The sequence below is a fragment of the Ambystoma mexicanum genome, chromosome 5p (genome assembly GCF_040938575.1).
Source record: "Ambystoma mexicanum isolate Mex_15411 chromosome 5p, UKY_AmexF1_1, whole genome shotgun sequence".
Taxonomy (NCBI): Eukaryota; Metazoa; Chordata; class Amphibia; order Caudata; family Ambystomatidae; genus Ambystoma; species Ambystoma mexicanum.
In genome coordinates, this window is record NC_090930.1 from 32,952,541 (window position 1) to 32,979,092 (window position 26,552).

The 26,552-nt window shown below is 48.0% G+C and overlaps 1 protein-coding gene across 1 annotated transcript in view; it reads right to left on the minus strand.

The window, feature by feature from the left end:
- C5PHXorf65 (chromosome 5p CXorf65 homolog) overlaps positions 1–26,552 on the minus strand; it is a 310,330-nt gene that overhangs the window by 25,562 nt on the left and 258,216 nt on the right. The window contains exon 5 of the mRNA XM_069612252.1: positions 4,793–4,920. Within this exon, the coding sequence (XP_069468353.1) occupies positions 4,793–4,920 (128 nt within the window). The remainder of the gene's footprint in view (positions 1–4,792; positions 4,921–26,552) is intronic.

Consider the following 26,552-nt stretch of genomic DNA (forward strand, 5'->3'; position numbering starts at 1 on the left):
ACAATACTCCCCTTACAATTAACTGACACTTTTGATGAAAAATCCATGCCCAAATGACAAATGTGCTAATCCAGTCCTGAATGAGAGATTGCTAGAACGATCCAGGTCTGAAGGAGGGAAATGATGGACGGACTGATGCCTTCAATCAAGATTGGCTTTAACACAGTAGGCGGCAGGCCAGTAAGTACCTAGGACTTAAACCCAGATTTCCTAGGCAGGACGAGGCCTACATGAGGCATTTCCTAGGCTATAGCATAAGACAGATTTGGTAGGTGTTCTGAGGCCAGCAGTAGACACTTTACAGGCCATGGTTCTTGGCCAGATATTTATTTATTTATATTCATTTGTCAAGCGTACTTGCAGCCCATAAGGCATCGAGGTGCTGTTACAGAGGATGAACGGACTTAAAATTTCCAAGCAGGTGCCTGTGGTTTCATGGTTACACAGTAACAAGCACATATGCAGTAAATGACTGATACAGATTCATAGTGAGGGAAGAGGCAATTTAGAGAAAGAGTCTAGTTTTGATAGCCTTGCGAAAGGCTAGGTGTGACTCAATAAGTCTTACGTGAGGTGGCAGGGCGTTCCAGTGCGTGGCTGCTTGGGTGGGGAAGCTGGAGCCACCAACGCGCACCTTACGCATTGTGGGCGTGACAATCGTGTTGGCAGAGCATGCTCTTAGGGGTCTAGTGGCAGTGTGCTTGGTAATTCTGTTAGTCAGGTAGGGAGGGGCGAGTTTGTGAAGGCATTTGTGGTTGAGGGCAAGAGTTTTTAAGACAATTCTCTCTTTGACAGGGAGTCAGTGTGCTTCCCTTCTGATTTCGGAGATATGGTCTCTTCTTGAGGTGCCTGTGGCTGCCCTCAATGCATTGTTTTGAACTAGCTGCAATTTGGCCAGGTTTTTATTGGAGGTCCCAACAAGAAGGGCATTGCAGTAGTCTAGTCTTGACCCGGTAATTGCCCTGGCAATGGTGAGGCAGTTATGGCGGGCCAGGAAGGGCCTGGTGGCGTTGAGGATTTTGGAGTAGTAGGCTGAGGAGGCGGCAATAGCATTTACCTGTCTTTCCATGGACAGGTCGGAATCCAGGTAGACTCCGAGTGTCTTCACATGGTTGGAGACCTTGATAGGAATGTTATCAATGGTGAAGGAGGCGTTGTCAGGCTTCGGCTCTACCTCCCCCTTCTCCTCACCTGATTCTTCGGATGTTAGGTCCTTGAGAGCAGCCTTAGCCCTTAGACGGTTCTTCTCCTTGTTGGAAGCCTTGTCCTTATGAGTCCGGACCTTCCGCTCGTGTAAATAAGGTGTGGCCCCTCCGGAGGCCACCTTGACAGTAATATGAACCTGCCCTCGGGGGCTCCCAGGGGCCCAGCCTCAACTCCCAGAGAAAAAGCCGGAAGGCAGAAAAAACCCTGGAGATCTTGTTTAAAGCAGATGGTGGCAAGAGGATTTCTGGAACCAATGAGTAGTGAAAAAGCTCTTCAATCAGCTGAGTTGCCAAAGGAACACTCGGTGGATGGCTGATGGTTGCTGAGTTGGAGGCACAGATAAAGTGGAAGAGGCAGTCTCCTCTGCAAACTAAGAAGCACTAAAAGGATAGACAGAAGAACTGGACACTGTAGGATGAACAACCACAAAAGAGAGGAAGTATCCGGAATGCTGCTATGTCTCAACAGATAGAAAGATTATAAATAGAGCCAACAGGTCAAAGGAAAAAGAAAGGAGGAAGGTCCAAGAAAAAGGCTGAGAACTAGCGGAAGGCAGAATCCGAGGCGGAAGAGAGGAATGGCCAGACGCCGCAGTACAGTAAGTAAGAATAAGTAGAAGGAGGAGGGTAGAGCCGCACGCAGTCAAGACGACCGCAGGCGGCAGAGCCTGGAACAGCGAGAGACGCCGAAGCGAGAGGAACTCAGGGAGCCGAAGCGGAGAAAAGTAAACAAGCGAAAGTAGGAGCGAACAGATGAGGAGAAATAACAGACAGGCTCTAAGTAGATAAAGAAAAATACACAGCACAAAACGACTACGAGGAGTCGAAAGAGAGAAGCGAGTACTACGGAGTAAACGGAGCGTCGGAGTGAAAGTACACAGATACAACGCACCGAACCAGGGGGCGGAGTCGGATATTATAGGAGACTCTGCCATGTTTGGTGAGGACTAGAGCGTAACTATGCAGTACGCTAGTGCCTCCAATGATTCCAAATCTTCCACCCTCGGTTCCTGACAGGCGTACTGATCCCTGAGGTTGCCCAGTCTGAAGGGTGACCCTATGAGGAGGAGTTCAGTTTTTTCCCTATTGAGGCAGAGCCAGTTTTCTGCCATCCAGTATTGGATGGTAGAATAGATAGTGGTAAGGGTATTGGTGTCTGCTAGGTAATCGCCCGTGAGTGGGATAAGTACCTGTGTGTCATCCGCATAGTTGGTATACGATATGCCAAGGGAATCAAGTATGCTGAACAGGGGCCTTGTGAAGAGGTTGTAAAGCGTAGGCGCGATACAAGAACCCTGAGGGACACCGCAGATGAGGAGGCTAGGGGTGGCGAAGGCTGAGTGTGAAAAGACTTTCATGGCCCTTTCTTGGAGAAAGGAGGTGATCCATTGACAGGCTTTGGGGGAGAAGTTGGCTTGGGTGGCTAGATGGTGGCACAAGGTGTTGTGGTCAACCAGATCAAAGGCAGCGGACAGATGCAGGAGCAATAGGAGAGCAGGTTTGCCTGCGTCTCTAAGATCGTCCATTTGGTTCTTTAAGTCTAGGAGGGCCGTTTCGGTGCCGTGTCGTGGGCGGAATCCAGATTGCCGCAGGCCGAGGAGACGGTTATCTTCCAGGAACCTTTGGACTTGCAGGTATGCTGCTTTGTCCAGAATTTGAGCAGGAATGGTATAGTGGTGATGGGCCTGTAATTCCCAGGGACTGTTGGGTTGAACGAGGGTTTTTTGAGGAGTGGGCGTACCCAAGCTTCCTTAAGTCCAGACGGAACATGACCTGACTGGAAGGAAGAGTTAATAAATGCTGTAAGGAAGGGGGCTAAGGTGGGTGCAGAGTCTTTGATGAGGCTAGCTGGCCAGGCATCAACTTTGCAGTTGGAGGGTTTGATGGAATTGAGCAGAGCAATGACCTCTAGCTCAGTGATGTCTTTGAAATCAAATAGAGGGGAGGAGGTGGTTTTGGTGGGTGGTTCAGCGCGCATGTTAGCTATAATGTTGGAGAGGGCTTTTTGGTGGCCGCGGATTTTGGTTTGGAGGGTGTTAAGCTTCTCTAGCATGGCAGATTGAATGCTATTGCACCATTTTTCGTCTTTGATGACTGATGGGGGGGAGCAGATGGTTTTGCAGTTCCTTGAAGATGGAGAATAGTTCCTTAGACCCTGATTTGGCGTCAGAGATCCTAGCGTTGAAGGAGGCAGCCTTAGCTAAGGTAATGTTTGTTTTGTAGGATTTGGAGATGGCTTTGAACTTCTGTTTGGAGGCTTCAGAGGGGCTGGCTTTCCATGTGGAGAGGGAAATCCTCTTTTGTGCACGTTGGTCAAGAAGTTCTTTGGAGAACCATGAGTTAGCATGTTTGGCTTTTTTTGCTTTTTTAAGAGTCAGTGGAGCGATGGCGTCCACGGCTGACGTGATGACCTCCTTGAAGGTGTTGGCTAAGGTTTCAGGGTTATTGGATGAGGGGGCCTGCAGGGCGGGGTTGAGAAGGTAGGGTGCTAGGTTCTCGACTGTGGGTAGGTGTGAGCTCCTAGCGTAAGTGGCCGGGCACGGTGGGGGAGGTGAGAGGGCCATTTTCTTGATTCCAAGGTTGAATTTGATGTAGTGGTGGTCGGACCAAGGGATGGGGGTGTTGGCGGTGATGAGAAGGGAGCAGTTGTGATGACTGATCCAGTCGAGGGTGTGCCCTTTCATATGGGTGGGGTCAGAAATGGATTGCGTGAAGCCGAGGTTGGACAGTGCCTTCTTGAGGGATTTCGCAGGGGAGTCCTTCGGGTCGTTGAAGTCACCCAGAAGTATGACCTGTGAGGTATTTTTGATGTTGTTGGACAGTGCATGGTTATGGTGCAGTTGGGGGAGGCATTGATTTTTAGAAGGAGGTAGTCGCTATTGTTGTCAAGCAAACCTTCAACTTCTCTGATGGCAAGGGTTTCCCTGGCGATGAGGGCAACGCCTCCACCTCTCTGAGAGGTGCAGTCTTTCCTGAAGATGGAATACCCAGATGGAATGGCCAGCGATAGGGCTGGGACTGAGCTTTCATTGATCCATGTTTCGGTAAGGATGAGGAGGTCGAGGTCGTCCTTGATGAGCAGGTCATTGATGTCAAGGGCGTGGGCGGGAATGGAGCGGGCATTAAGCAGGGCACAACTGAGCGTGTAAGCAGAGGGAGGCGTGGGCGGGCTGGTTGGTATGGATGGTGGCACAGATATAGTAGGTGGTATGGGGTCAGGAGTGGTAATGGGGGCGTCAGCATGAGCAAAGAGCAAAGGAACAACATTAGGCAGCACAGTACCAACTGGAGTCATGGGGGCATCGGCTTAAGCATTGAGCAAAGGAACAACATTAGGCAACACAGTGCCAACTGGAGTCATGGGGGAATCAGCATGGGCAATGAGCACAGAACCAGCAGTGGAGTTGGGCATGGGTGGTGGAGTCATGGTAGGCGAGTCAATGCCCACCCGAGTCATTTGACAGGACATAGTCACAGGACAGATTTAGTAATAGGCCCAGGCTTGCATGAGGGATTTGACAAGACACAGATATAGGGCAAGTTTAGTAAGCGGCCCAAGTCTTAGTGAGGGAGTTAGTCATACTTACCCCGTGAGGAGACACTGTGGGGGTAGAGACGGTCATGGAATCCGACATCAACAACTTCTTGCTGTCCTTCTGCTTCAGCATTCGAAGTCGTATCTTCTCCAGGTATGCGCACTGCCCCTGGAGAGTATCTGAGAAGATGAGGGAGAGTGAGTGAGTGAGATAGGGACATGTCAGAGCAGCAGAGACAAGGGAGGCACACAGAGGGTTTGAGGATATGAGAGAATGAGTGAGGCAGAGATGGGCACATTGCCAATACAAGCAGTGACAAGTAGACAGATGGGGATAGTAGGAAAAAGCAACAGAGGCAGAGAGAATAATGAAAACAGAGTGAGAAAGGAGCAATGTAAATGAGAGGGAGAGCGAGAGAGAAAGAGAGCACAAGCAAAGGCTAGAGAAAGAACAAGGGAGGGAGGCAAAGACAAGGAGGACGTGCAGTAAAGCACAGATAGAGGGATAGAAGGAAAGATACCCATATAGAGGGGGCACAGAGGAAAGCAGTGAGGGAGAAACAACACAAAAGAAGGAGACAAACAAGTTGGGGAATACAGATTGAGAGAGGAAGAGAATGTAGAAGAAGAAAATACACATGAGAAAAGGGGAGAGGGTTAGGAGCGGGAGATAGAGTGAAAAACAGGGAAGGAGAAAAACATAAGCCCAGCCTATGGGACAGGAAGTGGGGAAGCACATGTGGTCACAAGAAGAAAGGGGTGGAAGTTGAAGTGAAGGAAAAAGGGAAGGAAAAATGCAGAAATTTATTTTTAAACGGTATTTGGATGGGAACAAAAGTAGAGAAAGAACAAGCGAGGGGATGACTGCTTGTACAATGGGGGCCACAACCCAATCAATGACCGCAGGCATGTGAGCTTAAGCCATCGACAAATGAAAAGTAATAATTTCCCAAGATTCCACTTGCCCAGAGGCGCAGCCAGGATTGTCTAACAAGTGGGGCCTGAAACTAATGTAGTTGGCCTGTACAGATTTTGGGTGGGCCTTGCCCACTCAGGCCCTACCCTGTCTATGCGTCTGCACTTGCCCTGGCACCCTCAGAATTACCATTGTGTATGGATCTGTATTTTTGAGTGTGTGTCTTTGTGTGTGTATATGTGTGTGTCACACATGTTATAGCTACGTGTTTGCAGCTTGTTTGAGTGTACCTTTTATGTCTTATGTAATGTATGGCTCAACATTGCAAAGTGCGCAGAGCACTATTTCTGTGCAATTTTGTTGATTTCATAAAGTGGGTCCGGTTCTCAAAAACATGCACATCTCATTGGAGGTGGATAATCCACAAAGGAAACACCAATAGGTGTGCCTAGGTGCGCAAATGGTGGTGCAAATAAGTGGGCATTTCATGGCGTATCTGATGACATGCACATGGTTTTGGCACAACTGTCAGATGCCCCCTTTTGTATGTGCAAGTGCTGACATGAGCATCACTCTGATCATAAAACATGTGCATCTCATCAGATGCCCCCCCAAAAAAGTGCAGGTATACAAAAAAAACACTAGTATTTCAGACAATTTGTTTAATGTTCATTCTCTTTTTTTGTCTTATGTTGTAAGGAAGGCCTGGTATCAACAGTAGGACAGATAATAGTGACCAAAGTTCAAGGGTGTTTATTGAACTTCAAAAAGGGTGTGATAAACGCCTATCTAATCCTAAATCTACAGGTGGGAGCAAGCCACGACCATCAAATAATAATAATACAGTCCTGGTGGTGTCTTGTCAAAATAAAAGGGCCTATACTAATGTACCTATTGCCAATCCTTACTACTAAAACAAATAGTGTGGGAAACAATGTTATGAAAAAGAAAGAAGTGTTTGCAAAATGATATTTCAGGATGTTCAGGTCATGGGCCTCCCTTCACCACGTTTTCAGCACAAGACAAGGCGGTACACTCGAGTTTAGCACAGTCTCTGGCGTCTCTAGCACGAGGATACAGTTCAATCTTTAGCATCAGTGCCCAAGTCTCTTTGCCTTTAAAAGTCTCTTCATTCAGAGGTCCTGATGCGACAAACAAGCGATAAGTTATTTTCCTTTTTCAGATTTTCACAAGAACTCAATTTCTCAGGCTAATCACAATTCACAAATCATCAGTGTGGCAGGTTAGCCTGGATAGCCTGTCTGTGGCCGTGTTCGGCAGAGATTGCCCAACCTGGCACCCGGATTTGGATGGACCAGCAACTAACTCTATCTAGAGTCCACTACTTCATTCACATCTGCCTTGAAAAAGACTCAGGTCGAAACGCGCGTCGGCTGTTTGCACTCACCGATGTTGAACAACTGACAGTAATTGCCACACTGATGATTTTTGGTTTTGGTATACCAATATGAATAATAAAAAACCACATGCACCAACAAATCTAAGACTGGACTTTGACTAAATTAAGAAACAGGTTTAACTGCCAGAACCTTGGACAAACGAATCCAACCAGCGCCAATACACAATCAAAGGTTTGTCACCTGAACAGCATCCAATCAATTGGGAACTTTGGAGTTGGTCCCCAGACGAACCATGATCACGGCTGCAGGCTGAATTGAAACTACCAATAAGAGGTGCGCAGTAGACCGAGAGTCCCGATCCCCACAACTCTAAATCATTGAAACTATAATCACAATTCACCTCAGATCCCCCTCAGCCGGGCTCATATCCTCTCAACACAATGTTCGTAGACTATTTATGCATCCAATTTTTCGTAAAATATTCTTTCGCGGTTCACTCACGGTTCACCCCGGATTCCCCTCATTCGGGCTCAGATCCGGATCCTTCTTAGCCGTCTCAGATCTATTTAACACAACGTTCAATTAATCACCCTCTACCGGGCTCTGATTAATTCCAATTTCCAATATAATTTTACACAAACTTGCTTTAACCAAAGGCTTTTAGCTGATCTCCCTCTGCCGAGCTTGGACCAACTTCATCTACTTTGTCATCAGCTTTCTTTATGTTATTACTAACGAAGACTTTCAAATGCGCACAGGGTTTTGCTTGAACCATTACAGGACCACTTCAATTTCACAATTCTTTATCACTCTTTTTATTTGCCACCTTTAAGCTGGATACCTAACAAAGACTTTCGAATGAGCACCCACATGGTGCCGGACCACTCTGTCTAAGGTATCGTATCTTAGCTTCAAAGTTCAATCACTCATCTGCTGTTTAATTGTGTTCACGTCGCTTTCCACATACGTTTCATACACTGTTTTATTCAGCTTTCACTATATAATGTTGCCACTTGCAACCTTGGCTTCAACACAGACCAGTCTGGTATCAGTCTCCCCAACTCACCCGCTGTGCTGACTTCACTGGTGCTGCTTTGTTATAGGAGCCAAGGACAGTACCACAGTGGCAAATGATTCTCCCCGCTTTGACTGTCGACGCGGGAGAGCACGGGGTACCTGCGACACACAATGCAGGATTATTTAGCCTTGATTCCTGGTCTTATTCTTCTATTCTAGAAGGTTCATGAAAGTAACAGTCTTTCGTTGAAAAGGAGAAGGGCACTTCCCTCCTTGCAATCCTCTTCAGTTTTGCTGTCTTACACCTTATATTAAACTGCCATCTTGGAACTGCTGCTTCCTCGTGCGCTTTGCCTTGCCCAGAGCGTACTCTTGTGCTGTGCCTTTTATCCATGTGGGGAAATGTGATGGAAGTCAGGTGTGTTGTGTGATGGTCAGTAATTGCCTGACCCTGCTGAGCATTGTATTGGGACATGTCAGGTATACGGCTCGGGTGTTAGTCCGTTTTCTCTTGTAGTGAGCTGTCTATGAGGAAATGTTTGTGTTGGGAGAGGGATGGAGTTTGAGATCCTATGTATCCTACGTGGTAGGATGGGGTAAAGGTGTTACGGGGAAGGGGATATGGCGTCTCACCATCCGGTGTCCCATTTCCACTCCCCGAAGACCCCTCATCCAGGTGATCCTCCTGCACTGGTCCACCCCCAAGAACTGGCTCCAAAAGCGATGGCTGTGTCCTGCCACCTGGATGACAGATCCTGGAATCTAGCGAGTGAGACACCTTCAGGTTTCTCACAATTTGCACAATAAGTCTGAGAATAAGACAATGCATATTTTTTAACATCAGCTGGTGGTGAGTTTACTTTGTAAAGTGGATCACTTCCCATGGGAATAAGTGTATGCCATTTAAATGTCCCAGATGTTAGTTTTGTCATGTCATTCAGGAATATCGTAGAATGATTGTGTTGATGTGCAGTAGGATTATGCATTTAATTCATATAACCCTGTAAACACTGGTGGTGTGATTGCTCGACAGCCACATGGTGCTTCTTAATGTCCCCTCACTCCTGCACAAGTGTCCCATAGCTGCAGGTGTATGAGGGACACATGGATGCAATTAATGGAAACACAAATGCCCTCACCAACCCTGCCCTGGTACACGTATAATGAGGTGTGCCTATATATACATCCTGGCGGATGCCAGGATCATCTAGAAGACCTTGCAAAGGGCGCGTGACTGGGAGGATTATGATATCACCACCACTGGTGATCTGGAAGGAGCCTTTGCCAAAGAAAGGCAGGGCTGGCAGTACATTGACTAGTGGCGGTATGGCTTGTGCTTGCGTGATGGGCGTGGTAAGGGCCGCCTCTCACTGACTCACCATCTCCGGTATGATATGGGGAGGGAAGCATTATTTTAGCCAGTGTTCTATACAAAAACATTTAAAGTAAAAATGTCTAAAATGTGAGTAAACACAAACAACTGGTTCGGGTCATCAAAGACAAGAAATACAGACATTTTTGTATACTAGTGTATGAAGATGGGGAAGGGGCAAGAGATGTGATCTACTGGGTAAACTGCAGACAGTCAAACAAGGACACTGGGATTAAAATCCCGGCTTCGCCACTTGATCAAACTTTGTGATGCCCTGAGCAAATCACTTTTCTATGCAGGGCCTAATTTTCTGCTCCAATTGAGATCACTTAGAAGTTAATCTGTTCAGTTTGCAATATACTAACACAACATGAATCATTTATATCTAACATTCACATTAGTCACAGCCATTTCCCCCTCACCTCTACGCCTTGTTCATTCCTGGCCTTTTTGACTACGGCCCCTTTGTCTGAGATCTGCCAGTGGTGGGGTGCACGGCTGGCCCAGCAGCTCAAGGTTATGCTTAGGACATTGGGTCATGTGAGAAACCTGAAGGTGTCTCACTCGCTAGTCCCCAGGGATCATCCAGGCGGCCAGGACACGGCCATCACTATTGGATCCAGTTCCTGGGGGTGGACATGTGAGGGAGGATCACCTGGATGAGGGGTCTTCGGGGAGTGGATGTGGGACACTGAAGGGTGAGGCGTGGTACCCCCTTCCTTAGGACACCTTTTCCCCATCCTGCCAAGTAGGATAATTAGAAACTCTATCCCCCCACACTTTTCAGACATGAACACTTTCTTATACTGTGAAAGACAACGGACTAACACTAGAGCCGTTTACCTGACATGTCCCAACACAAGGGTCAGGCAGAGCCAAGCAATTGACAATAATGATGCACACCGGACGTCCCTTTCCATTCCCCACAAGGATAAAAGGCGGCGCACGACAGCACACTTTGAGCAAGACCAAACACACGAGGAAACAGCCATTCCGAACCGACAATTCAAACAGAGGAGAAAGGCGGCAAGTCCTGGAGGCACGACGAGAAGGGAATTGCCCTTGCCCTTTTTAAACTCAGACCCAGGAAGCCTCCAAAAGGGAAATCATAAGAACGGGAAGTCCAGCTGGCGTGTCGTGTGACAGGTGTCAATGACAAACAGGGCCCTCCCTCGTTGATAGCCAAAGCGGGGAGAATCGCTTGCTGCCGTGGTGATGTCCTTGACTCCCGAGACAAGAAGCTTCAACAGTTCAGCACAGCCGGTGAGTCGGAACAGACTGATAGTAAACCGAACTGTGCTGGGCCCAAGGTTGCAGGCGGCAACATTGTTGAACAAAGAACTTGTGCAAATTGAACTTTAAAGAAACCAAAGTAAAATGTCCAGAAGCACAGTGGTCCGGCGCCACGGGGCGCTCATTCGAAGGGCTCTGACGGAGCCATTTTGTGTTGTTTTGTTGAATCTACGAGAACCAAGAGGCCTTAGGAGCGGCTGTCGTGAAGTGTCGAAGGGGTCCTACAAGGGTTGAGCAAAACCCCTTGTACACTTGAAAGTCTTTGACACATTGAGGAAAACTGAGTGACCTGTGAAATTGGCAAGTGTGAACCTAATGGAGGGATACCAGAAGAAAGCTAGAGAAAGGGAACCCCCGCTTTTTGATGAGATTGTGAACCCGACTGAGGGATGCCTAAGATGACATTGAGACATTTTGAATGTTACATTTTGAGTGACACGCCATAGTAAACCCAACTAAGGGAGGCTAACTTTGCAAGAAGGATAAGAGGGGGATCCAAGGGGCGAAGAGCAATCGCCCAACGTGAAAGATTACCAAAGGAACTTTAGTTTGTTTATTGTTTATGGTCCAGCAGGTCTTCTAAGGCAAGAGACTTTACAGGAAAGACACTTGGCCCCAGACGGTCCTGACATCATTAAAAGGAACTGTGACCTCATGCTGGCAAGGCCCAGGCATGTACTGTGCTTAAAGGTCCTGCCTTGTCACGTGCTAAAAACGTGGGGAACGGAGAACCCAGCCATACCATCCTGACTTATCTTCTGGTGAACACTTATTTCTTTTCTTGTGACCATTATCCCACACTATTTTGTAAGTTAATTGCAAGTATTGGTAATAGGATTTTGTGGTATAGTACCTTTTTATTTGCCAAGACGCCACTAGGACTGCATTATTATTATTTGATGGTCATAGCTTGCTCCCATCTTAGATTTAGGTTTAGGATAGGCGTTTTTACACCCTTCATTTACAGTTTAATAAACACCCTTGAACTGTGATCACTTGTGTCTGTCTTTACTGTTGCCACCATGAGTTCCTTAGAGTGGGGAAATCAATCCTATTCGAGGGGCAGTGCCTCGCCAGATAACCTGTCATGATGCCCGCTCCCAGGGAGCCGGTTCAAGCCCTGCGTCCCCGAAAGCGGACATCCAGTCCCCAAGGAAGGACCCAGCAACCCCATATAGGGGCACTTTGGACAGTGTCCTGGCGCCTATGGCGCCAGGCTCATAAAAGACATCAGTCCTGGCGCCATAGGCGCCAGGCTCATTATGGAAGTGCTTGGGTGCACTTACCTGATGCAGACCATGCTGCAGGATCCCGGCCTCCTTGAGGCCTGAAAGGAACTACTTTACCTGTGGGACTAATTTACCATCCGGGCGTGGTCGGGGAAGGATACATACCTGATTGGAGGAAGGATATATACCTGGAACTTCTTCCAAGGCTATTTAAACCCCACCCGAACAGCCACACGTGCTTTGCGTTGTTCTGCATCTAGCAGCTGGACGCTCACGTGTCTGCTCCTGCATCCTGACTTCTGCCACGCCTGCCAGCATCCTGGATCACCTGCAAAGGAAGAGAAGAAGAGAACAGAAGAAGGAAAAGTCCTTACCTGCTAAAACCGCATCCCGGAGACATCTCGCCGACAATCCTGAAAAGGAAGACTTTTATTTAAAAGCTCATCGCGTCAATCGCTGCAGCGCCGCATTCCACTCACCTTTACAGGGCGCCTCCATGTTCAGCAGCGATCATCCAGATTCGCAGTCACGCCCCAGCGCCTAGGGAGAAAAAGACCAGAACAAAAGGTGAGAGAGAGAAGGGAATAAGGAAAGCTAAATCTCCATGTTAAGACTTACCTGTTGATTCATTCCCTCTTCATTTCGGGTCCGCGCCGCATCCTGGCATTTCCGGACCCCGGCCCCTAAGGGGAAAAAGAGACATCCCCTATTTTCGCCTACAGAAGGATACTTCTGCGAGCCAGACAAGCCAGATTTGGGGGCCCGGTCCAGTCCGTCTTCCAAACCCTGCGCATCACCTTAGAAGAGGTCACAGCAGCGCGAACCAGGCCAGCGCCTCCGTGGGAGTCAGGTGAGCGTTACAGAACGCGAAGCCTTCCTACAAATTCCCACCCAGGCGCTATGGAAAGTTCTGAGACTGATCAGTTGGCCCAATTACTGGGGGAATTACGGGCCGAAGTACATGCCGCTCGTCAAGAGACTAATGCCCTCAGGAGGGAATTAATAATATCAAAGGAAAGAACTGATGACCTGGCCAGACAGCTTTTGCAAGGTAAAGCTGGGCAAACTCCTCTACCCGGTTCCGGAGGGAACCCCGCTCCTGTGGTTTCCAGTAACCCTGTGCAGATTAATCTACCTGGAAACATGCCGCTGGCCCCACCCGAACGCTTTGCTGGAGACCCCAAACGATTCGCCGTATTCATGAATCAGTGTCGTATGCACTTCCTATGCAGACCTGGGGCCTTCCCTAATGATCAGACCAAGGTAGCCTTTGTATTGTCATATCTCAGCGGCTGCGCTGCCGATTGGTCAGTTCCACTGGTTACTCAAGATGACCCGATTCTCCATGATTTTCAAAGGTTTCAAGCAAGCATGGAAAGGTTATTTGCTCGACACTCTCAGGGGCAGGCTCTGGATGACGAACTTCTATCCCTGCGACAGTGCAATCAGGACCTCCTATCCTATATTGCAACCTTTAATAGACTAATTGTGGAAACGGGATGGCCAGAGGATAAAAGAGTCACGTTGTTTTATCGAGGCCTACGCAGAGAACTTAAAGATGTCTTGGCCCAAGTTGTAAATCCGCCCCAAGAATGCACAGAGTATATAGACTTAGTGGTCCAATTGGATCACAGACTTCAAAACAGAAAAGCAGATCGGTCCAGGTTTGAGACCTGGGTGTTGGTCAAGACCCATGCTAATCCCAAGGGAGTTGATGTCTCTGAGCCTATGCAAATTGGAGGGGTTAAAGGACCCTTGACTCAAAAAGAACGTGAAAGGAGGCGGCAGTTAAAATTATGTCTTTATTGTGGGAATTCTGGACACTTTCTACGAGATTGCCCGGCAAAACCGCCCCGAAAGGCGGTAGGAGCCGCTGATAAAAACCATGAAGACTCTGTTTCGGGAAACGACTCCGCCCGACAAGTGTAGGGGTCCGCTTGCCGAGCTTGAAAACTAAGTCTCAGACCTCGCATTTCATTGTGCCAATGGTTCTCGTAGATCCAGAACAGCCTAAGCGGTTGCATGCAATAAAGGCATACATCGATAGTGGGGCTATTGGAAACTATGTGGATCGTGAATTGGTCTCTAGGATTAACCTCCCTCTCCGTCCTAAAACCAGCAAAGATGTCATCACCACAGTCGATGGAACTGAAATTGCATCTGGACCGGTAACACATTCCACTACTGAGGTGACTCTTATTGGTCCCGACGGCCATCGGGAGGGTGTTGTGTTTGATGTAATCAAGGCTCTACAGTTTCAGGTTATTCTTGGAATCCCTTGGTTAGAGACACATAATCCTCGAATTGATTGGCGAGCTAAGAGAATAACCTTCCCGGATTGTACACAAACCTGCTACCCAGAAAACATGAAGATTAATTTAGCATCTGTAACCTCTGCCTCCATGCAACTACCTCCGGAATACCAAGACTTTCAGGACGTCTTCCAAAAGGAACAGGCCAACACGTTACCTCCTCACAGATCGTACGATTGCCAAATCGATCTGGTGCCCGGTGCACGATTTATGCCCTTACCGAACCTGAGAATCTGCATTTGAGACAATATTTGGATCAATACCTAGCTAATGGTTTTATTTGCCCGTCAAAGTCCCCGGCATCCTCGGCTTTGTTCTTCGTGCCCAAAAAAGAAGGCGACCTTAGAACTTGTATCAATTACCGCGCATTGAACCAGATAACTGTTAAAAACCGTTATCCTCTGCCTCTGATCCCTGAACTCCTTGACCAGGTGAAGGACGCTTGCATATACACCAAGTTAGATCTCCGGGGGGCTTATCATCTGGTACGAGTTAAAGAAGGCGACGAATGGAAAACTGCCTTCCGTACTAAATACGGATTATTCGAGTACCAGGTGATGCCTTTCGGATTGTGTAACGCGCCAGCTGCCTTCCAATACTTCATGAATGATGTCCTTCGGGAACTCATCGATGTCTGTGTTGTCGTATATATCAATGACATTCTGGTGTACTCCTCTTCGGAATCTGATCACAGAAAACACGTCAGGGCAGTACTTGAAAAACTGCGCCAACACAATCTATTTGCTAAATTGGAGAAATGTGTTTTCCATACCACAGAAGTCGAGTTTCTGTCATGATCTCTGCTTCCAAAAGGTCAGGGTTTTCCCAACTCCCTTGGAAGCAGATCCATAACCCAGGTTCCGAGTGCCAACCAGTCCCAATTGGGACCTTTTGGACCCAGTCCTGGCGCCAGTGGCACCAGGCTCATAAATATGCCCAGTCCCAGCGCTGGAAGCGCCGGGCTCATAATGCTTGGGTGGACTTACCTGCAGCAGACCATGCTGCTTACTTGCCTGCCAGTTGAGCCTCTGATCCTCTTCTGTTTGGAACTACTTTTCCTGTTGGGTGGGGCAGGAGCCACTCCCTAGATTCAGAACACTGGAACTCTTCTGGAAAGCAGGAACTCTTTTCTTACCTAGGCGTGGCTGTGGAAGGAGACCTAAGCACTACAGGAGGCTATTTAAACCACACCCGATGGATGAATCTTGCTTTGCGTTATTCTGCATCCTCTGCAGCAGAACGCTCATCGTGTCTTCTGCATCTGATCCTGGGCCTAAGGAAAAAGGCTTACCATCCTGAATCCAGTCTTCAGCAACACCTATAAAGACAAGAAAGAACAGGTTAGCATTACGGTCTTCAGTGACAGCTCTTCACTTACCTGGTCCATCGGCTGTCACCAACGCCTCGCGCTGCATTCCAGCATCTGAAAGACAAAGGCTTACCTACTCTTCGTGCGCTCCGGAGGTCTTCACACTGCATTCCGGCATCTGAAAGACAAAAGCTTACCAACTCTTCGCACGCTCCGGAGGCCTTCGGCGCTGCATCCCGCATCTGAAAGACAAAACAAGGTGCGTTTAAAGACATTGGGGAACTTTAATACTCACGTGCCATTACTCCTTTCCACATCTAACCCAGTGGGTATTCCGGCACCCTGCAGCCGCTCCGAACTTGTACCTGCAAAATAAAAAGACAGTTAGAGCGCATCGTGAAGCAGTCAACAAGCGCTTACTTACGTGCTTCCAGGCGCTTATATTCATCACACGGGCTCCATCTTAAACTCACTTCAGCCCGTCATCCGCCATCGCCGGAACCCTGCAAAACAAGAAACATCATTACTAAAGACTTTAAAGACATTAGAATTACTCGAAACTTACCGTTCGTGCAGTAAACGACGGACAGCAGTCCTCTGAATTCAAGAGGCCTGCTCCCCTTATCCAGTGAAGAAACTGGTTACAGCACCCTGCCCCGAGGCAGATGGAGAGCACGGCGTTCACTTACCTAAGGTGAGAGCGTTAACCTTTGGGCTTCTACAGGAGAAGAGAAAGGGAAGAAGAGAGAGACATTCAATAACCCAGTTCCTTAATCCCATATTTTCTATCTGCAGACATCTTACCCTTCAAGTCAGACATACAGTGCACAGAGGTCCAGCCCAAAGAGCCAGCCGTGTGTTACACATCACCTTTGCAGATACGGTATACGCCCAGTCAAGACCGGCGCCTCTACGGGAATCAGGTGAGCGTTACAGAACGCAAAGCCTACTACAAAACTCCCGTCCAGGCGCTATGGAAACCTCGGATACCGACCAGCTAGCCCAGTTACTTGGGAAACTAAGGGCAGAAGTGCATGCAGCCCGTCAGGAAACGAACGCTCTAAGAAGGGAACTGATTATTTCCAAGGAGCGAACAGATGATCTCGCTAGACAATTGCTACAGTCACAAGCCGGACAGACCCCGTTACCCGCATCTGGGGGAAATCTTCCTTCTACATCCTCTATGAATCCAGTGCAGATCAACCTACCTGGGAATGTACCTCTGGCTCCGCCCGAACGATTTTCTGGTGACCCAAAGAGGTTTGCAGTATTTATCAATCAGTGCCGGTTGCATTTCTTATGCCGGCCAGCAGCCTTTCCAACTGATCAAGCTAAAGTAGCTTTCGTGCTTTCGTACCTTAGTGGCAATGCGGCAGACTGGTCGATCCCTCTAGTAAATCAAGATGATCCGGTCCTCCATGATTTTCAAGCTTTTCAGCTCAGTATGGAAAAACTGTTCGCAAGACATTCACAGGGGCAGGCCTTGGACAATGAGCTTCTTTCGTTGCGACAAGGTAATCAAGACCTTTTGGCTTATATTGCGTCTTTCAACAGACTGATAGTGGAAACGCAATGGCCTGAGGACAAAAGGATTACGCTGTTTTATAGAGGTCTACGTGGAGAGCTCAAAGATGTGTTAGCCCAAGTAGTGAATCCCCCACAAGATTGTTCAGACTATATAGACTTAGTCGTTCAAATAGATCACAGACTGCAGAACAGGAAGGCCGATCGTTCCAAGTTTGATGCTCGAGTATTTTCCAAACCGCCAACTCCTTCCAAAGGAGTAGACTCCGGGGAACCCATGCAAATAGGGGGTCTGAAAGGTCCTCTAACACAAAAGGAGCGGGAAAGGAGAAAACAGTTGCAATTATGCCTCTATTGCGGAAACTCAGGGCACTTTCTTCGAGACTGTCCGGTGAAACCTGCCAAGAAGGCAGTAGGAGCTGCAGTTACCAAAGTTACAAACTCTGAGCAGGGAAACGACCTCGCCCGACAAGAATAGAGGTCCTCTTGCCGAGCGTGAAAACCAGTTCCGTGACCTCGCATTTCGTGATACCTATGGTCCTCATTAGCCCTGATAATCCGGATCGATTACATGCAATTGAAGCTTACGTCGACAGCGGTGCCATCGGCAATTATGTGGATCATGAAATGGTTTTGAGGATGAATCTAACTCTTTGTCCCAAGGCTGTAAAGCACGTCATTACTACGGTGGATGGTACGGAGATAGCCTCCGGGCCAGTAACGCATACCACTCAAGAGGTGACGCTAGTAAGTCAAGATGGACACCATGAGAAGATCGTGTTTGATGTGATCAAGGCCCCTCAGTTTCAGATTATTCTAGGAATACCTTGGTTAGAGAAACACAATCCTCTGATCGATTGGCGAGCAAGAACGGTCCAGTTTCCAGAATGTGTCTCTACTTGTCACCCTCCACCTGGTGTTGCACTGGCAGCAATTTCTTCAGAGACTCCCCAGTTACCTCCCGAATACCTAGAATACCAAGATGTTTTCCGGAAGGATCAGGCTAACTCTCTACCTCCTCATAGGTCTTATGACTGCCAGATAGACCTGATACCTGGATCTACTCCTCCTTGTAGTAGAATGTATGCCCTCACCGAGCCTGAGAACCTTCACCTTCGATAATACCTGGATCAATACCTGGCAAATGGGTTTATTCGTCCTTCCAAGTCCCCTGCTTCTTCAGCTTTGTTCTTCGTTCCAAAAAAGGAAGGAGACCTTAGAACTTGTATAGATTATCGCTCCCTGAACCAGATCACCGTTAAGAATAGATATCCGTTACCTTTGATCCCTGAACTCCTGGACCAAGTCAGAAAAGCATGCATATATACAAAGCTGGATCTTAGAGGAGCTTACCACTTGGTACGAGTAAAAGAGGGCGATGAATGGAAGACGGCCTTCCGCACCAAGTATGGGCTATTTGAATATCAGGTCATGCCCTTCGGACTTTGCAATGCCCCGGCCGCCTTTCAATATTTTATGAACGATGTCCTCAGAGAGCTCATAGATGTGTGTGTTGTTGTTTACATTGACGACATCCTCGTTTATTCTTCATCGGAATCTGAACATCGGAAACACGTGAAAATGGTCCTCGAAAGATTGCGTCAACACAAACTTTTCGCTAAGTTGGAAAAATGTGTTTTCAACGTGACTGAAGTTGAATTCTTGGGATTCATATTATCACCTGGCGGAGTGCGTATGGATTCAAAGAAGGTCGATGCAGTTCTCAAATGGCCATCAACATCCTCCGTAAAAGGTGTGCAAAGCATGTTAGGCTTCGCTAACTTTTACCGCAGGTTCATCCCCGAATTCTCTCGAATAGTCCAGCCCATCACTGCCTTGTTAAAGAAAAACAAACGTTTTGAATGGTCTACCGAGGCGGAACAAGCTTTCCAGGATTTGAAGACTAAATTTATCTCTGCACCAATCTTAAAACACCCTCGCCCCGAACTCCCCTACATCGTGGAAACTGATGCTTCAAGCCTTGCCATGGGGGCAGTTCTATCACAAAAGGACCCGGTAACCAATCAGTTGCATCCTGTGGCATTTTGGTCCCGCAAATTCTCGCCTCCTGAAATCAATTACACGATTACTGACAAGGAACTTCTGGCTATCAAGTCTGCCTTTAAGGCTTGGCGGCATTATCTGCTGGGGGCCCGACACACCGTTACTGTGATTACGGATCACCGAAACCTGCAATATTTGAAAACCGCAAAAGCCCAATCCTCTAGACAACTCCGTTGGGCATTATTCTTTGCCGAGTTTGACTTCATAATTACCTATCAACCTGGTACAAACAACGGTAAAGCTGATGCCCTTTCTCGGATGGGAGTGGAAGAACACTTGATCAACCCTAAACCTGTACCAATCATTATTGAACAAAGAATTCTGGGTGTAATCGCCACAGAATCCATAGAGGAAGTTAAGGATAAAGCCAGGCAACTTGTAACTCCAGCAGACATACAGAATTGGCATCTGCAGGGAAAGGACTTTGCAGTAAAGGACAACTTATTGTATTTCCAAGAACGATTATACCTACCCAGCACAGATTTACAGAAAAAAGTAATCTCTTGTTATCACGATTCTTTAATGGAAGGACATCCCGGTATGGCCAAGACCTCAGAAAAGATCAAGCGCTACTTCTGGTGGCCGTCTTGGAAAAAAGATATCAGAGACTTTATAATGTCCTGTGGAGTATGCGCCCAAAACAAGAGTCAAAAGGAAAGACCAGCAGGCCTCTTACGCCCTATTGACATCCCACCTCGCCCTTGGCATACGCTTTCTATGGACTTCATCACCGATCTACCTCCATGCTCCGGATACAATACGATTCTAGTAATAGTGGACTTATTCTCCAAGATGGCGCATTTCATTCCGCTCAAAGGCTTGCCAACAGCAGCAACTCTGGCCCGAGAATTTCTCGAAAACATCGTCCGACTGCACGGTTTTCCTTCGGTTCTAATTTCGGATCGAGGTAGTCAATTTATTTCTCATTTTTGGCGAAGTTGCTGTCGGTCGGCTCAAATTGATGTGAGACTATCGACCAGTCACCGCCCTCAGACCGACGGACAAACCGAGAGGACCAATCAAACTCTGGAACAGTATTTACGCTGCATGCTGCAACAAACTGAAAAAACTTGGAAAGACATCCTTTGGATAGCCGAATATGCCTACAATAACTCTGTCCATTCAGGAACTGGGAAAACCCCGTTTTTTCTTTTGTACGGCAGTCACCCTCGAACCTCGGAGTTGGATCCCCTCCAAGATCTTGAAACACCAGCAGTAGACTACCTGCATTCTACAATCACCCAAGCCTTTAAGGAAGCTGTTTCTCACCTTCAAAGGGCTAAACAACAATACAAGAAAGGAGCAGATCAACATCGGAAGGAAGCCCCTCAATATCAAGTAGGGGATCAAGTCTGGTTATCCACCAAATATCTACCTCTAAAAGGGCCACGCACATTCAACCCAAGATACCTTGGTCCCTATTCCATCACTACCATAGTAAACCCAGTAGCGGTCAAGTTGGACTTGCCCCCGCTCATGAAGATACATCCGGTCTTCCACGTCTCTCTATTAAAACCCGTGCAACCTCAAACCCGACTAACTAAATCTCCAAAACCTATCCTAGTTGATGGAGAACTCGAGTTTGAAGTCAAAAGCATTCTGGACTCCAAGATCTCCAAATCTAAACTATTTTACCTAATTGACTGGAAAGGCTACGGCCCCCAAGAGAGATCCTGGGAACCTGCTGAATATGTCCACGCTCCTCGCCTAATCAAAAGATTTCACCGAACATTTCCTGACAAGCCAAAACCCCCGGAGAAGCCCGGTTTGGGAGGGGCCTTGAGGGGGGGTACTGTCATGATCTCTGCTTCCAAAAGGTCAGGGTTTTCCCAACTCCCTTGGAAGCAGATCCATAACCCAGGTTCCGAGTGCCAACCAGTCCCAATTGGGACCTTTTGGACCCAGTCCTGGCGCCAGTGGCACCAGGCTCATAAATATGCCCAGTCCCAGCGCTGGAAGCGCCGGGCTCATAATGCTTGGGTGGACTTACCTGCAGCAGACCATGCTGCTTACTTGCCTGCCAGTTGAGCCTCTGATCCTCTTCTGTTTGGAACTACTTTTCCTGTTGGGTGGGGCAGGAGCCACTCCCTAGATTCAGAACACTGGAACTCTTCTGGAAAGCAGGAACTCTTTTCTTACCTAGGCGTGGCTGTGGAAGGAGACACCTAAGCACTACAGGAGGCTATTTAAACCACACCCGATGGATGAATCTTGCTTTGCGTTATTCTGCATCCTCTAGAGCAGAACGCTCATCGTGTCTTCTGCATCTGATCCTGGGCCTAAGGAAAAAGGCTTACCATCCTGAATCCAGTCTTCAGCAACACCTATAAAGACAAGAAAGAACAGGTTAGCATTACGGTCTTCAGTGACAGCTCTTCACTTACCTGGTCCATCGGCTGTCACCAACGCCTCGCGCTGCATTCCGGCATCTGAAAGACAAAGGCTTACCTACTCTTCGTGCGCTCCGGAGGTCTTCACACTGCATTCCGGCATCTGAAAGACAAAAGCTTACCAACTCTTCGCACGCTCCGGAGGCCTTCGGCGCTGCATCCCACATCTGAAAGACAAAACAAGGTGCGTTTAAAGACATTGGGGAACTTTAATACTCACGTGCCATTACTCCTTTCCACATCTAACCCAGTGGGTATTCCGGCACCCTGCAGCCGCTCCGAACTTGTACCTGCAAAATAAAAAGACAGTTAGAGCGCATCGTGAAGCAGTCAACAAGCGCTTACTTACGTGCTTCCAGGCGCTTCTATTCATCACACGGGCTCCATCTTCAACTCACTTCAGCCCGTCATCCGCCATCGCCGGAACCCTGCAAAACAAGAAACATCATTACTAAAGACTTTAAAGACATTAGAATTACTCGAGACTTACCGTTCGTGCAGTAAACGACGGACAGCAGTCCTCTGAAGTCAAGAGGCCTGCTCCCCTTATCCAGTGAAGAAACTGGTTACAGCACCCTGCCCCGAGGCAGATGGAGAGCACGGCGTTCACTTACCTAAGGTGAGAGCGTTAACCTTTGGGCTTCTACAGGAGAAGAGAAAGGGAAGAAGAGAGAGACATTCAATAACCCAGTTCCTTAATCCCATATTTTCTATCTGCAGACATCTTACCCTTCAAGTCAGACATACAGTGCACAGAGGTCCAGCCCAAAGAGCCAGCCGTGTGTTACACATCACCTTTGCAGATACGGTATACGCCCAGTCAAGACCGGCGCCTCTACGGGAATCAGGTGAGCGTTACAGTTTCTAGGTTTCATCCTGACACCCAAAGGAGTCCGAATGGACTCAAGAAAAGTGGATGCCATCCTCAAATGGCCATCACCTAGCTCTGTAAAAGGGGTTCAAAGCATGCTCGGCTTTGCCAATTTCTATCGCAGGTTTATCCCAGAATGTTCACGCGTGGTACAACCCATTACTGCACTCTTGAGGAAAAATAAACGTTTTGAATGGTCTGAAGAAGCCGAGCAGGCCTTTCAGGATTTAAAAGCTAAGTTTACCTCCGCACCTATATTGAAACACCCGCGTCCAGATCTCCCTTATGTCGTCGAGACTGACGCATCCAGCCTAGCCATGGGAGCTGTCCTGTCCCAAAGAGAACCCGAAACCAACCAACTGCATCCCGTAGCATTTTGGTCCAGAAAATTCTCGGCACCCGAGGTTAATTATGCAATCACGGACAAAGAACTGTTAGCCATTAAATCCGCTTTTAAAGCCTGGCGGCATTATCTGCTTGGCGCTCGACATACCATCACAGTGATCACTGATCACCTGAATTAACAGTATTTGAAAACCGCCAAGGCTCAGTCATCACGGCAGCTCCGATGGGCTTTGTTTTTCGCTGAATTTGATTTCGTGATTACCTATCGACCTGGCTGCAAGAATGGCAAAGCAGACGCCTTATCCCGAATTGGAATGGGAGAATCTGATACAAACTCAGAACCAGTACCAATAATTCCCGAACAGAGGATTCTAGGCATGACTTCGTTACAGACGCTTGAAGACATTCAAGCCAGAGTGAAACAACTCCTGAACCCTACAACCTTACAGGAATGGATACAAAAGGGATCAGACTTTACCATAGATAATGGTTTACCTTATTTCCAAGGACGCTTATTCCTGCCACATAAGGAATTACACGAACTAGTTATTTCCGGTTATCATGATACATTAATAGAGGGACACCCCGGTATTGCCAAGACAGAGGAAAAGGTGAAACGACAATTTTGGTGGCCCTCTTGGCGAAAAGATGTTAAATCTTTTGTGATGTCCTGTGGTGTTTGCGCCCAAAATAAAAGTCAAAAGAAAAGACCAGCCGGTCTCCTATAACCTCTAGACATACCGCCAGCACCCTGGCACACCCTATCAATGGATTTTATTACGGACCTGCCTCCTTGTTCGAGGTACAATACTATTCTGGTAATTGTGGATTTGTTTTCCAAAATGGCCCACTTTATTCCTTTGAAAGGTTTACCTTCAGCTTCTGTCCTAGCCAAAGAATTCCTCAAAAATATTGTTCGGCTACATGGATTCCCATCTATACTAATCTCTGACAGGGGAAGCCAATTCATTTCCCACTTCTGGCGCAAATGTTGTCAAATGGCGCAGATCGACGTAAGATTATCGACCAGTCACCACCCTCAGACCGATGGTCAGACCAAGAGGACAAATCAGACCCTTGAGCAGTACTTACGGTGTATGTTACAGCAATCTAAAAGCAACTGGAAAGACATTCTTTGGATAGCCAAATACGCATATAATAATTCGGTACACTCTGGAACTGGCCACAGTCCTTTTTATACTTTGTTTGGGCATCACCCTCGAACCTCAAACCTTGACTCACCTCAGAACCTCGGAATGCCTGCAGTAGAACATCTGCATTCTACAATTACCCAAGCCTTCAAAGAGGCAACTGCGCATTTACAACAAGCCAAGAGAAAATACAAGGAGAATGCTGATCTACATCGGAGTGAAGCACCTCCATATCAGATTGGGGATCAAGTGTGGTTAGCTACCAGACATTTACCACTCAAAGGGCCTCGAACTTTTAACCCAAAATATCTGGGACCTTATTCTATTACGGCAATAATTAACCCAGTGGCTGTTAAACTTGATTTACCAGCTAGTATGCGAATTCACCCTGTTTTTCATGTGTCACTTCTGAAACCAGTGGTACCCGGAACACGACTACTCAAACATCCAGGACCTATTCTAATAGATGGGGAGCCCGAATTCAAAGTGAAGAACATTTTAGACTCAAAAATGTTTAGGTCAAAACTGTTCTACCTAATTGATTGGAAGGGGTACGGACCTCAGGAGAGGTCGTGGGAACCCAGCGACCATGTGCATGCACCTCGATCAGTCAGGAAATTCCACCGACTCTTCCCAGACAAACCAAAACCCCCGGAGGGAACAACCTTGGGAGGGGCCTTGGGGGGGAGTGCTGTCATGATGCCCGCTCCCGGGAGCCGGTTCAAGCCCTGCGTCCCCGAAAGCAGACATCCAGTCCCCAAGGAAGGACCCAGCAACCCCATATAGGGGCCCTTTGGACAGTGTCCTGGCGCCTATGGCGCCAGGCTCATAAAAGACATCACTCCTGGTGCCATAGGAGCCAGGCTCATTATGGGAGTGCTTGGGTGCACTTACCTGATGCAGACCATGCTGCAGGATCCCGGCCTCCTTGAGGCCTGAAAGGAACTACTTTACCTGTGGGACTAATTTACCATCCGGCGTGGTCGGGGAAGGATACATACCTGATTGGAGGAAGGATACATACCTGGAACTTCTTCCAAGGCTATTTAAACCCCACCCGAACAGCCACACGTGCTTCGCGTTGTTCTGCATCTAGCAGCTGGACGCTCACCGTGTCTGCTCCTGCATCCTGACTTCTGCCACGCCTGCCAGCATCCTGGATCACCTGCAAGGGAAGAGAAGAAGAGAACAGAAGAAGGAAAAGTCCTTACCTGCTAAAACCGTATCCCGGAGACATCTCGCCGACAATCCTGAAAAGGAAGACTTTTATTTAAAAGCTCATCGCGTCGATCGCTGCAGTGCCGCATTCCACTCACCTTTACAGGGCGCCTCCATGTTCAGCAGCGATCATCCAGATTCGCAGTCACGCCCCAGCGCCTAGGGAGAAAAAGACCAGAACAAAAGGTGAGAGAAAGAAGGGAATAAGGAAAGCTAAATCTCCATGTTAAGATTCATTCCCTCTTCATTTCGGGTCCGTGCCGCATCCTGGCATTTCCGGACCCCGGCCCCTAAGGGGAAAAAGAGACATCAACGTTAATTAGCGAATGAAAAGACATTACCAAAAAACGCTCATTAAAGACTTACCTGATTTCTACAAGGATTTCACCTCTCATCTCGGGTCGGTGCCTGTTCCCCGGCATTCCGTACCCCGGCCCCTATGGGGAAAAAGACACTAGCATTAGTACATTAATGCATGGACACAAGGGGAACCTCCTATCAAATAACTTACCTGGAAGCCAAGCAAGTTTGGTTCTCACCAATCCGAAAATCCAGTGGAGTAACTGGATACCAACGCGCCCCTGCATCAGAAGCAGGATGGAGAGCTCGTCCTTCCAGACCCTAAGGTGAGATGCTACGAGGAATCACAGAAGGGTTTCGAGGAGGGTGAGAGCGGAAAGTGGGAGGCCGATTGCATTACCCCGCAGACAGTTAATCCCCTATTTTCGCCTACAGAAGGATACTTCTGCGAGCCAGACAAGCCAGATTTGGGGGCCCGGTCCAGTCCGTCTTCCGAACCCTGCGCATCACCTTAGAAGAGGTCACAGCAGCGCGAACCAGGCCAGCGCCTCCGTGGGAGTCAGGTGAGCGTAACATAACCAGACTCTCCACAAGAGAATCATATCTTGTTTCGGGGAACAGATGGGGGTATAGAGGTTGGCATATCTCCATCTTCACCTTCAACTATGAGAGCTTGGGTATTGTGTTCATAATCTCTGGGTCATGTGGGTGTCTGTAACTCCTGAAAATTATGAAGGGGATTGAATATAACCATGGGTTCTCCCTTCCCCTCCCATTCTGTTTGGCAGCTGTCGTGGGGTGAAGTTTTATGAGGAGGGATTTCAAGGGTCTCCTGTCTATCGGTTGGGAAGGACAGACCATGAGGTTTTACCTGCAACATGGGAAATTGTACTTGCATGGACGGGGTGTTCAGATGGTGTGATATTGAAATGCATTGGAGGGACAGGGCCTCCATGTCCTTGTCCTGTACTCCCTTATCATGTGTGCTCTGTGTTTTTTTCTGCACAGGAGTCCATGTGGGACTCCTGGCAGTGCAGCTCTTCCTCTTTTTGGTTGTGGGGAACAGAGTCCCTTGGGATACCCTTATGGCACCCATGGGCGGGGGTACAACCCTCTACCCCTCATGTATATTTTTGGGCA